At 39.6% G+C, this 15,249-nt stretch overlaps 2 protein-coding genes across 4 annotated transcripts in view; one reads left to right on the top strand and one right to left on the bottom strand.

The window, feature by feature from the left end:
- Positions 1–15,249, bottom strand: part of LOC106092647 (exostosin-1) — a 418,420-nt gene that overhangs the window by 140,484 nt on the left and 262,687 nt on the right. The gene's annotated exons all lie outside the window — the stretch shown is intronic.
- Positions 5,792–14,378, top strand: LOC106091370 (lamin-C). 2 transcript variants are annotated; one of them, XM_013257870.2, is made up of 4 exons: positions 5,792–6,353; positions 11,633–12,227; positions 12,298–13,050; positions 13,260–14,378. In XM_013257870.2, the coding sequence occupies exons 1-4, from the start codon at positions 5,962–5,964 to the stop codon at positions 13,395–13,397; spliced, it is 1,878 nt and encodes a 625-aa protein (XP_013113324.1). In that variant the 5' UTR covers positions 5,792–5,961; the 3' UTR covers positions 13,398–14,378. The 2 variants fall into 2 exon arrangements, with proteins under 2 accessions (XP_013113324.1, XP_013113322.1); XM_013257868.2 differs by having other exon boundaries at positions 12,298–13,133.

Below are 15,249 nucleotides of genomic sequence, written 5' to 3'. Positions count from 1 at the left end.
AGAAGTCTCAATTTTTATACAATTGGGCTACGCTTTAACCTTTCAAAGCCCACACCCGGCCAGATACTACCACAAATATGTATAGCCCCCATATAAGCCCATTTGAGCTATAAGGAACATTTACACTGCCTGCAACATCGACTATTGCATCAAGGATTACACAGAATTGAGAATTGAGCAGTAGATGGACGTTTGAAGCGCCGTCCTCCACACCAAAATACCATATAGAATTATAGGTCTGACAACTGCAGTATATACCCAATGCATGACACGCGGTTTAAACCCCCAACTTATGTAAATGCCTTTCTTACAGGTGAATAGGGCAAAAGTCGCCTTCTTGCCCTTTCCAGAATGTTGCATTTGAAGTTCTATTTCCTATGCAACAAAAAACCCGGGTATTTTGCGCTTTTAGTAAGTGGGACATTCTCTCCTCCCAAGAGGCAGGTGCCAATGTGGGTAACCTGTATCTCCTGCTGAAAAGAACGACTTCCGTCTTAGTTGGATTTACGCCTAGAACACTTTCGGTAGCCCACTTCGTCGTCGTACGTAGGCTAGGCTGCTAGATCTACAGATCTCTAGCTTGCCGCAATACATCTTTTAGTTGGTAAGTTAATAAAAACTTTTCTTACGGTGGTATTGATGCCTAGAAACTCCAGCTCCCTCATGATTGACGTCGGTTTTACATTATTGAAGGCACCATCAATGTCAAGAAATGCTAACATTGTGTATTCCTTGAGAGTGAAAGGCTGTTTCTGTGGAATTGCCCTTAGTATATGCATGCTGTTGTCGAGACAGGCGAACTCCAGGGATCTATTCCCTAAGATATGTTTCTATCAACTTCTCAAGCGTCTTCAGCATAAAGGATTACAGACTAATAGCATGAAAACCCGTTTCGCCTTTATGTGGTAAAGTTTTCCTGCTATCGGAATGAAAATGACCTTTGTGTCCCTCCATCCCACAAGTATATACGACATGCTGATACAAGCATAGTATATGTCCCTAAGTCAAGGTGCCAGTCTGTCGGACACATGCTGCAGTTCAACCAGTGATGCATCATCAGGGACTGTCGATTTATAGGAGTCAAAACTTTCAATCGCCCAAAGAATTTTCGATTCAGATATTAACCTTCAACGAATGCATATCACTGACAGTATTTTCTAGTTGTTCTTTGGAGAGTTTATCGGGATATGTGTTTCAATGAGTAGTTCTAGTGTTTCCTCACCAGACAGTGTCCATATATTTTCTCACCTCACCGTAATGGGTTTCGTGGCTAGAATCTTTCTTAGCCTAGATGATTCAGATGTATCTTTAAGGGAGCTGCAGAATTCCACCCAGGTATAGTTCTGAGCCTTTCGCGCTTGTATTTTCTCAGCTCAACCTTCTTGACCTCTCAGTTGTGGTTTTCACAATGTTAAAGGGCTTTCTGCAACCTTTCCTTCCACCAACCAGTTCTGGGGTCCACCATGGCGTTGACTGTATGTGCAAGATATTCAGGACTTTCGTTATTGACAATTATGTCTATCTATCTCGTCTATCTAGTCGTGCAGAATGTGTGCCAAAATTTATTACAATTCGCCTTTCTTCTGTTTAGCCGAGGGACCACTTCTGCAGTGTTTTCTCCAAGGCTGGTAATAATATAACGATGATCAGATACGCTGTGGTCATCCAACACTTCGCAGTGACATGTCTTTCAGCTGATGTTCTCTGTAACAAAGGTGACATTTAGTATCTCCTACCTGTTCCTGGTAATAAAGATGGATTGTTTTTCCTATACTGCAAATCGCCAGATTATAACGTACAATATATTCTATAAGCAGCTCACCCTTTTCGTTGATATCCGATTATCCCCAAATCTGTTGATGTGTATTTGTATTACTTCCCACAATGAGACTCTTCTTCCCTGCAGAAACGGCGGCAATTAACAGCTTAAGGCTTGAAGGAGGCAGATTCGGAACATGCTTGGCATAGATGATTGTGCTCATAAAAAATCATTGTTCAAAATGTCCACCAAATCGGATAATAATTGCGCTCTCTGGGGCTCTAGAAATCAATTCGGAAGATCGGTTTATATGGGAGCTTTATCTAAATATGGACCGATTTGGCTCAATTACAGTACCCAACGACCTATATTATATTCCTTTAGACCCTATCGTGATTACAGCAGGCGGATAATCTCAAAAGAGCTGCACAATAGGGTTAGGTTAGGTAAGAGTGGCTGTCCTTTACCGACTCACTTAGACAATTTTAAGTCCATTGTGATACCACAGTAACGACAGACCAAGGCTTGTGGAGGGAATCGAACCCACGACTCCTGCACTGGTAATCCAAGCACGCTACCAACTCGGCTAGCGGGGCGAGCTTGCAAAATAGGGCACCCCGGGCCCTATTCAATTCTCTAAAGTTGACTATATTAACTAGAGGTTGTATGTAGTCAATCAATCTTCGCCATTTCAAGTGTTGATTTAACAAATAAAAAAGGCAATAAGTTCACCGGAATGTATATATGAACCAAATTTCGTAAATACCCGATGAAAAATTCACCATTTATGAAACCATGACAGCTGTATCGAAATATGGTCTGATGTGGACCAAACTCGAAAAGGCGGTCGAGGGGTCTAGGGTCAAGGGTCGAGGGGGCTTATATGGATTGCAAACTGTTAATTGGGAAATCGGGTTATGGCAGTTATATTCAAATATTTTCCGATCTGCATCATATTCAGGATGGATTTGAAGGGGTCTCGTTGTAAAAAATTATAGCACAATCGGGTAATAAATACACAAGTTGAAATACCTTTAATCGGGTATTAAAGATATATGGTCTATATGGGACCTATACCCAAATATTCCGACCTGATCCATGCTTAGCATAGACATCGAAATGCTTGAACCAGGAAACGGGTAAATTCAAAGAAATCGGATAAACGTTTTTTACAAGGACAACACCTTCAATTTTTATGGGTCCAAAAATTTAAATCGGGAGATCAGTATATATAGCATCTATATCCAAATATAGACCGACCAAAACTATATTCAGCATGGATTTGGAGAGACTTATTACAATTAACTTTGCCAAAAATAATAATTTTCATGTCGTATCTTTACGTAGAGGTAAGTTCTAGAGACTAAGCTAAAAGCGTATACCGAAAGTATCTATGGCATGATAGTTGTTCATTTGAACAAAAAAAAAACTACTACATTTACCAAGACAAAAGTTCGAAAGGCCTCCTTGTTGTTTTGAAGGGTATTGATAGTTTCGTCCTTTCCGAAGAAATCAAAGAAGAACTCGAAAAACAAGTTTACGAAATTAAATACATCATAAATAAAAACTCCTCAACCGATGTTTAAAGTTGAGTTGACTTATGAGTCCTCAGGGATAAAACAGAAAGGGTCTACCCACCCAATTTACGCCAAGAGTTTGGCCATACTAAGGCATGTTGCAAGCTTCCCCCTATATGTGCTAGGTGTAGCGACGTGCACAAATCTGTAGATTGTCCACATCCAAGAAACCAATACAAGCATCAAGAAATGCAGCATTTACGGAGAAAATCATGCAGCAAACTACAGGGGTTGCAGTGTATATAAACACATCAAAAAAGCATCAAAAAGGCCAAAACCGACCATCCAAGCTCAACACCCATACGAACAAACGAATCTCCTCAATGCAAATGCTACTGATAACGAAAGTAGCCAACTAAGCATTTCATGCGCCTAATCGCTTAAAAACCAAGAACAACCCTACAGATAAAGACAGATTGGACTCATTTAGCTGGGGAAATTCCACTACGATCACAATATGATATAGAGAAAGAAATTATTCACCGACATTTTAACTAACCTGACTACCGTAGTTTCTCCAAAAGTAATGTTACAACAAAGATCTTCATCAATGCATTCAACTAGTATAGACTAGAGGAAAAATAACATCAGAAAATATAGGCAAAGACATCGATTTCCGAACTTGAAAAGAAGTCTTCGAAACGCCGTACCATGTGAGATCGAAACAGGCCGTCAGGTTCAGTTGTCTCCTGGGCCATTAAGGGATTACATGAAACGAAGCAGCCGACCAGCTGACCAATAATGAATTGCTGATGAGTGCTGATCATACTACGAAATCAGTCGGCTCTCTCCTGTAACAGGATTTGGGTTGGTTGGTTGGTTGGAACAATCAGAAGCAAATGACTTCAATCTCTGGAAAGCCACAAAAAGCATGCGTAGACCTATTGGCAATGTCTGGAATCTGGCTCCTCGGCAAAAAGTGAAGAAGAAAAAGTTAACGCGTTTGCAAATTACCTTGAAAAGTTTTCACGCTTAATGATACTCCTAATAGTTTTGTTCTTCCAATTCTTCAAACTACAGCTTTTTAATCCTCTGCAGTAAACAATCCATTGCTCTTGACGACTTGAAGTCCAAGAAATCGCCAGTTAGCGATGATATCAACGCGAAAATGGTAAAAGATCTCCCCCTAAAAGCTGTTAGAACGGCATATTACGTATTGGATATTTTTCCCTATTTTGGAAAGGATCTGAAATATATATTATCCAGAAACCCGTAATACCCGATCTCCAGTTCGGGTTTCAAGAGAGCCATAGCACCGCAAAACAAGTGCACCATATTACAACTTCTATAAGAAAAGCGTATGAGAACAAACAGTACTGTTCAGGGTTGTTCATAGATATCTGCCAAGCATTCGACAAGGTGTGGCATGAAGGACTTATCTACAAAGTATGTAGACTTTTACCAGCCAATATACATAATTTGTTTGCGAGTTATCTTACAAATAGGTCATTTAAAATTAAATCCAGAGGCACTGTCTCATGTATCAAAAATATTAACGCCGACGGACAGGCATCGTTATGTCGTCTTAAAATTTTACGACGATCAATAATATAACTACTTTAAAGTGTCGGAAATGGATATGACAAACCCCCATCCTTTAGAGGTGAGTATAAAAAGATATCCTGTAGTAATTGCCATACTCCATGATAAATTTGCAGTTCTGGTTGAACCATGACACACAGCCACAGTTCAATACTGCTTACCCTTGGGTTGAAAAGGCAGATAACAATCGAACATAAGCTGAAATTGCTAACCAAGGCCAACCATATGATTTTGTGAAAATGTATCTGATTTCAGTTCATACAAAGCATATGCTAAACTTGGTGCTGGGACTTGACTATCCCATTGTGCAAAGATTGCAACACAATTAAGTTTTTGCTTTTGGGTTAAGGTAAAATAAGTTCTTCGACAAACAGATTCCCTTGTACTTGCAAATGTATGTACATACGTACCACAGCGTCTCTACTACGACGAAGAATATCAAAAGGAACGCAAACATCGGGGCAACTCAATGCCAATAGGCGGCACCAGACGGGTTAAAGGGTGCGAAACACCAAACAGTTGGCAGCGAAGAAAACAGCAAATAGACACTGAAGCAATAAATTAAAAAGCAAGAATAGAAGAAGCGGAAAACGTCAGCTGAAGAAAGCTAAGGCGAATAGAGCAAGCAAACGAGGCAAATGTTAGGGGGAAAGCACAATAGCAACACAAACGCTAGCTAACGACAGAGCCAACAGTAAGGCTAGCATGAACAACTCACCAAGAATAAGTAACAACAAATGAGCACAATACGACGTCAAATGGGAGAGCCAACAAACACTAGAGAAGGCGAAAACAGCAACGGCAACAACAAACTTCTCAACGACGACAGCGGCGACGACTAATTTCGTAGACGAATCGATGTTGCTCTGATGATGATTTCATTTTGAATGCCGCTAAGGTTAAATGTTTAGTTGAATTTTTGAAGTCCAAGTAAGCGGACGTGTTCCCCAAAATATAAACTAAGAGGAAATTGGAATAAAGCTAAACAAAACCAAGCAGCAATTGAAAAATAACAAAGAAAAAGAAAATAAGTAAAGAATAAACAACAATTACACTATAAACAAAAAATTTTGACTCGCAAAAATGTCTCAAAAACGAGTTACCTTGACCACAACACGCGTGTCGCGCGCTTCCAACTCTGCAGGGCAGGGTGGCAATCGCTTGGGGGCCGCTAGTCCCACCAGCCCAACACGCACCAGCCGCCTACAGGAGAAGGAAGAGTTGCAGCATTTGAACGATCGTTTGGCATGTTACATCGATCGCATGCGTCACCTGGAAAATGAGAATAATCGTTTGACCCAAGAGCTGCAGATGGCACAAGACAATGTCACCCGCGAGGTTTCCAACATCAAGGCTTTGTACGAAAAGGAATTGGCCGCTGCCCGCAAACTATTGGACGAGACCTCCAGAGAAAAGGCCAAATTGGAAATTGACATTAAACGCTTGTGGGAGGAGAACGATGAATTGAAGCAAAAGTATGTATAGAGTGGCTGTTTAAAAAAAAAACTTGTGAAATTATTTTCATTTTCCTTGATATTTTGCGAGTGCTCCGCTACTACGAAAAGTTGAGGAGAGGGTAAACATATGCTACGTTCCAATATCTTTGTAAGAAAAGAGAAAACAGTGGGAAGAAATTTGACGAAAAGAGAGTCTTCGCCTGTTTTTGTTGTCCAAAGTGCAAAACAGAGAGGGGATATCGACCTTCTTCGATTTAAGATACTTAGCCAGCTTGGCTAAGTATCTTCGATTAAGATACTTAGCCAAGCTGGTTGCCCTTGAGGGCCACAATGACAATTATACACCCACTATTTTGGGGCCATTAACAACCTCCCACCACTCTCTATAGATATCAATCTTCCACATCCAGGGCCACATGTTACATTTCTGTTTTGGGCAAAAAGGGCCTTGCGACTGACGTGTCAAAGCCATACTGAGACTTAATAGAAAAAAATTTAGTTCAGCAAATGATGTCATGTCTCCATTCGCGTTTACACTCTGCGAATGTTTCGGCGGCGGCGACGTTAGTGTCGGCATCTCTTCATCACATAAAGCCAAGGAAATACCACCAGCTAAAGTCTTTCCATAATAACAAATGTTCGCCCGAAAACATTGCCAATGATGTCATTCGTTATTTTTTTATATTTGGTGTGTGAGTTGTGCTTTTTTTTTTGGTTTTCTTATGACTGGTTCGTTCTCTCGAAACGCAAAAAACAAAAATAACAAAAAAAAAAACAACACTTCACACTTTTTTCCACGAACGTAGTATTCAATGAACTAGGTTCAATAGCCAAAGAAGAGAGGGAGAGAGCGAGTCTGCATAATAAACATGAGTTGTAATAAAAATATAATAAAAACAAAAACAGAGGCATGCAGCTTTACCGAACGCAATAGCAGCAACAAAGACCAATTTATGGGTGAGGGAGTAGAGTAGGATGAGCTATACGGGGGGAGAAAACACACATGTTTTTGATTGATACCGCCTTCAAAAACATGAATTGTTGTTGTTTTTGTTTGCTACTGCAAACATCTCTGTTTACATTACATCAACAAAGAAATTGACAATGTTTGAGAGAGACATTGACACTAATGCCTGCAGTGTTGCCTTATGCCAAAATGTTTAACTACAAATTCTTAGAAATTTGCCAGCAAACATTTGCGCGGTTGAATTGTAAAAATTGCAAATTTTGCCCATGAATATTCCACTAAGGAACAGGGACAAACTTCTCACATATCAATGAGTGATAAGAGGCCTCCTTTTTATAGCCGAGTCCGAACGGCGTGCCACAGTGCGACACCTCTGTCGAGAGAAGTTTTACATGGCAAAGTACCTCACAAATGTTGCCAGCATTAGGAGGGGAAAACCACCGCTGAAAATTAAAATTTTTGGGAATACCTACTGAGGTACAACTCTATAAAAATCAAAAAGAAATCAAAATTGTACTTTTAGTGTTTTTATTTCAATACTCATGATAATTGGTTATATGTATTTTTACGAATACACGGGTGTACCAATTTCATTTTATTTTAGTAAATAAGTTAATGTTACCCCCTCTCTGTTTGATTTTTTTCATTTTGTTGTACATAAACATCTACTTAAATGTTTCAATGGTGAATAATCACAGTTCTTTTCAAAAATATTCGAAACGGCAACACCGGTTTATACATGCTTGTGTGTGTGTAGATGGGAAAGGTATGAAAAGTGTCAGAAAACTGTAGACGATAAAGCATACTTTGTCATCAGCTATAGAGGCACAGTTTTATTAAAAATTAAAATAAAATCCCAATTGTTTAGATGATGACAGGTTTTTTTTTAATGGTTTTTTTCACAATTAAACAAAAACCCGAATATTTCAAACCCAAATACCAAAAACAGATACCGGTTTTCTTAGAAAGCTTCTCGTTGGGCCATCGAATATAGATGATGGTTGTTTAACTTTGAAGGCCATCGCCGTTCATTAACAGAACCAAAGTATTTGGGCAATATATTTACAATAACAATCAACACGAACAGTAGGCCTCAGTGTAGAACAAAGGGACGTATGAGTATCCCCAAAACGTATTGTTGATGGGGGTCCAAGGCTGTGCGTGTTTGAGTTTGTACGTTGTGCGTTAGAGTTGTAGTCATAGTCGTCGTAGTAGGTATGATGTCAGTCTTATGAAAATAAACAACATCGGAAAAGTCTCCATTACATGGTGGCCTTACAACGCAATCTGCCCCTTCCTCTTCTATGTAGTAACACTCAACACAAACCCAAAGAAAATGAGTGAGCATTAATTTCTGAATAAATAATGAGCTCATGCCGACAGACGTATGCTTTGCTCTCGCATGTGCATGTAGAGGCAGCCATCTGTCGACTCAAGCATGTGTGTGTGTGTGCGGCTTTGTTTTGAAAACACCTTACGATACTATTGCAATAGGTAAACGCAGCCCCACCTCCTGTTAGCGCTCTTACAATTTTAGATAATCGAACTTGTGAGAAAAAAGTATGTTGTCGAGAATAATTAAATTTAGTGCAGTGATCAAAACCTCCAAACATTAACTCAATAATTTTGCACAAAACTGTTTCTTTTTTTTTTGCACACGCACACATATAGACTTCATGATAGAAATTATTTTTAATAGCCTCATACAAAGAGCTCTTTTGAGATGACACTCTCTTTGAGAGTAAATTTAGATTAGCATTGAATTTTGGCTCGCTTGCCTGCCGGCATGGAAACGCACATGACTTATGTGTGGCCAAAACAACAACAACATGACAATAACCTTGAAAATCAGTGGTGCTTGCGTTTTTTTTTTTTTTTTTTTTTTTTTTTGATTGTCAGACACGGCAGATTCTTTCATATCTTTTTAAATAGTTCTATTGTTTATGATGGCGTATATATTTTATTATATTTATTTTAAAAGAGGGAAGACCGCGAAATTCCGCAGCAAATGAGCTTTTAGCAAAGATTAACCCTTTAGGGAGGGGGAAGTCATAGCAAGAGCCAAGAAACCAGCAAATGATTGTTAAGTTAGGCTGAAATTATATAGTTTTTAGAGCGCACAACAAGCCGATTACTGGCTTAGGTGTATGTCCATAGTGGCATGGGGCGGATTAATATCTGCACCCTCTTTTTAACATAACCTCAACTAGGCAGAAACTTACTGACACTCCACCATGGATTGTAGGTGTCAAGTTTTATGCGCGGTTTCCTTTTATAGCCAGAAACTAACAAATAAAAGCAAAAGTCGGGCGGAGCCGACTATATAATAACATACACCACCGAGTCCGCCTACTACTATTAAGCAAATGCGAGAGAGAGAGAGATCCCCACAAAATATTTCTACTATAGACCTAAAAGTGCATATCTTAAACTGAACCGATTTAAATGAAATTTTGCGTACAAATTTAGACTTCAAATCAAACACCCGTAACATTTTGTAAAGATCAGATTAAAACTGTGGCTACTTTATACATAGTAGGGCACAGCTATAACTAAACGTTAACCGATCGTGTTGAAATTTTGCCCACAAGTTAAGGCGCCAAATTCAACAACACTTCTTGCAAAATGTTGTAAACATCGGACCATATATAGTGGCTGCTTCAGCTATAATAGGCCACAATAGAAAAAAGATAAATATGGGAGCTATATCTAAATCTGAACCGATCTTGTTGAAAATTTGCGGACAAGTTGAAGCGTCAAATCCAAGAACTCTAGCAAAGTTTTGCAAAGATCGAACCCATTCTGTGGCTGTCAAAGCCATTAAAAGGACACATCGAGTGAGAGATATATATGGGAGCTATATCTAATCTGAATGAAAGATGTATATGGGAGCTATATCTAATCTGAGCCGATTTTTGCCAAAATCAATAGCGTTTTCCTTGGGCAAAAAAATAGCATGTGCAACATTTTATAACAATTGGACAACAAATCGACCTGTAACTCGATTACAAGAATGCATGGGCAGACAGACAAGCGAACATAGCTAAACCAAATCAAGAAGTATTTTTATGCCGTTAGGTATACTTAACAATGGGTCTATCACGTCCCCTCTTAGCATTATAAACAAATGTCAAAGGTCAAGCAATTAATTCCTGCCATGAATGATGGAAGTCATGACAGAATATATTGCGTTAAAATTCAGTCCCTAAGATTTCAAGAAATCAAATCGTGTGATCCGTTTACATGGGAACATTATCTTTAATTCGACCAATTTCAAAATTTTAAGCGATTCGCTTTACTTTTTATGACGCTTTAATGATTTCCACAAACAGACGGACAAGGCTAGAAGGACACAGCACGTTAGAACGGCAAAAAGCCCCACATATCAAAGATCAAATGAATCCGCCCCAAAGTGGAAGGCAATCTTAGTGCAAACAAAGAGAAATTATGCTGTTGTGATTGTCACAAGAAAATTACGTAGCTAAAGATCTTGCTGAGGCACTTTCATTGCCGCCAACCTTGCCAGCATGGTACAGTCAACCCCCATATCAGAGACAAAAAACCGCAAAAATATGCGGCAGTATTCCCTCGTTTGAATTTCGCACCAACGCAGCAGAGAGACGGGAACGTCAGCGTAAACGTAACGTAGACGCCAAAAACAAGAAGAAAAAAAAATACAGAAATATATTTTTAAACAAAACGCCATAAATTAGTTGATAAATGAAAATAGATTAAAAAAACAAACATTCTTATGACAGAACGGCGGCTATGTGAAAAATATTTCCATCAATTTTCACCCTGAAGCAGAAGGGGAATCGACGACGATCATTAGCCAGATCATTAGAGGTTTGGCAGTGTCATAAGTGAATGATGATTTTTTTATAGGTAGACTTTTTTTCTTCCTCCGAGAAGATGTCATCTAGGAAATACATTCAAAATGTTATTCAAAAATGTTGTAAAATTACATTTTCAAACAGCCGCTGCCCCCTCCCTTCCTCTCTCTTTCTCTCTCTGTTGAGTTTTGATAATGATTAGAGACAATATTTACCTGCTAATAGCTTGTTGTTGTAAATCGAACAAGTTTCGAGAAACATTAACCATGGCCATAACAAACACATTGCTAAACTTTTTCGGCTGTGCTAACATTAAAATTCCAAGCTGACGTCATTTTTTCTCTCTGTCTTCTCAAATTCAAATCGGATTTGGAATTAAAACCAGCTTTCGTTCATTACTCAGTCAATGGGCTTTCTAGAGCAGCATTTCTGAAGTTATAACTACATTTGGTTTTCCTTGTTGTCTAAACATTCGATTTTTCTTTTCTCTATTTTAGATTGGACAAGAAGACCAAAGAGTGCGCCGTGGCCGAAAACAGTGCCCGCGTCTATGAGAGTCGCTTCAACGAGATCAATGGCAAATACAATCAAGCTTTGGCCGACCGCAAGAAGGCCGATGATTTGGCGAAGGATTTGGCCGCCGAAAATGCTCGCCTACTGAAGCAATTGGAAGATTTGCGCAAACAGTTGGAGGCCGAAACATTGGCTCGCGTCGATTTGGAGAATCAAAACCAGAGCTTGCGCGAGGAGCTGAGCTTCAAGGATCAAATTCATGTGCGCGAACTTACCGAGACCCGCTCTCGTCGTCAAATTGAGATCAGCGAATTGGATGGTCGTTTGTCCAAGGAATATGAGGCTAAGCTGCAACAGTCCCTGCAAGAACTGCGCGACCAATACGAGTCGCAAATGCGAGTCAATCGCGAGGAAATTGAGCTGTTGTATGACAACGAAATTAAGAATCTCCAGGCTGCAGCCAATCGTGCCAATAATGCCTCGGCTCATGTCCATGAAGAGCTGAGAATGATGCGCTCCAAGATTGATGGCATGAACAACAAAATTCAAGATTTGGAGGCCACTAATTCGGCCCTTAATGTAAGTAGGACAGTTGAAGTGGTAGTAAATCACATTCTAATCTTTTCTCTATTTTCTATTCCCATTCCAGGCCCGCATTCGAGAGCTTGAAGACTTGCTGGACAGTGAACGTGCCCGTCACAACCAATATGTGGCCTCTTTGGAAGCCGAATTGCAACGCATGCGTGATGAAATGGCCCATCAGTTGCAAGAATATCAGGATCTTATGGACATTAAGGTCTCTCTGGATCTGGAAATTGCTGCCTATGACAAACTGTTGGGTGGTGAGGAGAAACGCCTCAACATTACCTCTCCCGATCGCAGCACCAGCTCACGCAACACCTCCCAAGTTGATTCGGGCTATTCCAATGGCACCCATCTGTCTGTAAGCTCCAGCTCGGCCTATCGTTCCTCGGGCCGTGTTACCCCCAGCGGTCGTCGCTCGGCCACTCCGGGGGCTGGTGCCGGTGGTAGTGCTGTAAAACGCCGCCGTACCGTTATCGATGAATCTGAGGACCGCAGTTTGGCCGATTTCACAGTGAACTCTGCCGCCAAGGGAGACTTGCAAATTTTGGAGGCCGACAGCGAAGGCCGCTACATTAAATTGCACAACAAAGGTACCGATGAAATCAATCTCACCGGCTGGCAATTGACTCGCATCGCCGGCGATGAAGAGTTGGCTTTCAAGTTTACCCGTGGCACCAAAGTCACTGCCGGCCAAACAGTAACCATTTGGTCTGTGGATGCCGGCGCCACCCATGACCCACCCAGCAACATGGTCATGAAAAAGAAATGGCCCGTGGCCGATTCCATGCGCAGCATTTTGTCCAATGCCGACAAAGAGGTGAGGTTACTCTCGATTTACAACACTTGTAGCAAATGTAAAATATGTCGTCACTGTCACCATCTTGAGTTTGCCTTAGATCAGTTATGTCAACTGAACTTCTTCGCAGTGATTTAATTAATTGAATGTCTCCCTTTTTTCTCCCTCTCTTTCTCTCTCGCACTTGCTGCACTACTTCATGTGTGGAATTGTCGTTATGCGCACTACAGGATGTTGCCAGCTACGAGCGTGTCCGTTCTAACATTTCCAGCCATGCGTCGAGGCATAGGCAGAGCAGCAGTGGTTTCACCCTAGGCTCCGGCAGCACTTCCACCGGTGTGAGAAGTTTGTTCTCTTTGCTCTTCTAAATGGGGCGTTACTATGCTACTCGCCAGGATAATGAACAAAATTAGCAAGATACAACAAAGAAATCAAATCAAATCACACACAGACACTTAAGCGTATACATATACAAATCCATAGAGTATAGGCAAATGAAAATGGAAGCCAGCCAGGACGGACGGACGGACGAACGGTGTAACGGACAGACTAAACCAATGTATGGACGGATGAACGGACGGACGTACGGACGGTTCGCCAAAAGCATATCAGTGTCAATCAAAACGAATCTTTGGAGGTGAATAGGATATTGCCAATCCTACTGCCTCCTAAGGGTTCATCACATCCACTCTCGTATACTTTACATTTAGGAATCCTCGGGGATGTCCTACCACTGTTTTTCTCAGTTACATACATATCATGAGACTTTTTTTTACAACTTTTTATAATTTTCTCTAGTTTTTTTTTTTTTGGTAAAGTTAAAAATTTTTTTTTAATAATTAATTTGTAAAAAACGTACAGACCACACAAAACAAAAAACAAAAAGAAAAGGATACTGGGTATTCTTTGAGAAGACGTAAGTATAAATAAATGAGTTTTTCTAATTTTAAATAATTTTATGACAAACAAAAAAAAAGCAAAAACAAAAAAAAAGTAAAATTTATTTGTATTTTGTTGTGTTTTACTATTGCTCGCTTATTTTGAATGATTCCTAAACAAACAGACACTTAGTATTTAAAAATGTTACAACAAGAAACTATGTTCAAATCTCACAAGATGTACTCTGGTGCAGATAGGCCACACAAGGCCAGGCAACAGGATCCAGAGAATGCCTTACAAAAATATTGTACTTAGCTTTAGGGCCTGTTAGGAAGGGAGTTTCTACGGAAATGGCCACACTCTAGCCCAAGGGCGATCACAATGGATATCAAATCAAAATAATCACCTATGTGTATTCTCAATGTATTTGCATTTAAGAAAATAAAATTCAATTCCAACACTGTTATAAATGTTCCATCAATCCTTCCCCCCCGTCAAAATGATGTTTTAAGTGTTATAAAGTGGACATGAGTATAACAGTTAAGTCAGCATATTGAATATATCCTTAAATAATTATAAAAATAAATATTAAAAAAAAATAAAAATCCTACAAAAAAAAAACACATATATATATTGATTGGAATAAACAACAACAACAACAGAAAAACATAAAAATGTTTCATTTTAATATCAACCGAAAGAAGAGGGGTCGGTTTGACGTTGCGAAGCTGGCTGCCCACCATCGATACACTTCCCACATTCCTCATCAATAGGCCATTTTTCATATAGTCAGCGCAATTATTTTTTTCTTTTTTTTGTGTTTAATTTCCTCTCCCCATAATCCTCGGCCGGTTGGTGGTTAGATTTCAATGCATATTGTTTTCCGTTTTTCATGCTAAGAGGATTATTTTTGTTATAGCTTTTGTGTGCTTCGAAATATGTGACAAGTCGCTTAAATCCTTTAATATTGTAGCTCAACACATTTTCAACTTATCCGTCATGGTCATAATTGATTGGACTGAATTGCTGGAGCTTTTGTATTTTTTTTCTTCCTTTTACTTCTGGGAAAATGTAAATAACTTTTTCAATTCCAATGCACTGATGGAGATTATTTTCAATAACAGTTTAATTAAATGATAAAAGGCTGTTTAAGCTCAGGGAGAAATAATTCATTTCAATGACGAACTCTAAAACTAGGAAGGACAAAACGACTGGCCGAAGATACACACCACCAACGATATATATTTTGATCTGCCTATTTAATAATTAGTAGAAGCGTGCTAAGCTCAGACGGGCCGCATCTTATATACCCTCCACCATGGATCGCATTTGTCAAGTTTT

The sequence above is a fragment of the Stomoxys calcitrans genome, chromosome 5 (genome assembly GCF_963082655.1).
Source record: "Stomoxys calcitrans chromosome 5, idStoCalc2.1, whole genome shotgun sequence".
Classification (NCBI taxonomy): domain Eukaryota; kingdom Metazoa; phylum Arthropoda; class Insecta; order Diptera; family Muscidae; genus Stomoxys; species Stomoxys calcitrans.
Note: the sequence above shows the minus strand (reverse complement) of the source record. Positions and strands in the feature narration are given on the sequence as shown.

What these genes read in the sequence shown, in the direction of transcription:
- LOC106091370 (XM_013257868.2), top strand. Translation starts at nt 5,962, where the DNA reads ATGTCTCAAAAACGAGTTACCTTGACCACAACACGCGTGTCGCGCGCT. An exon ending in AACGATGAATTGAAGCAAAA is followed by an intron (nt 6,354 to 11,632) that starts GTATGTATAGAG and finishes TCTCTATTTTAG; the next exon opens with ATTGGACAAGAAGACCAAAG. An exon ending in CCACTAATTCGGCCCTTAAT is followed by an intron (nt 12,228 to 12,297) that starts GTAAGTAGGACA and finishes TTCCCATTCCAG; the next exon opens with GCCCGCATTCGAGAGCTTGA.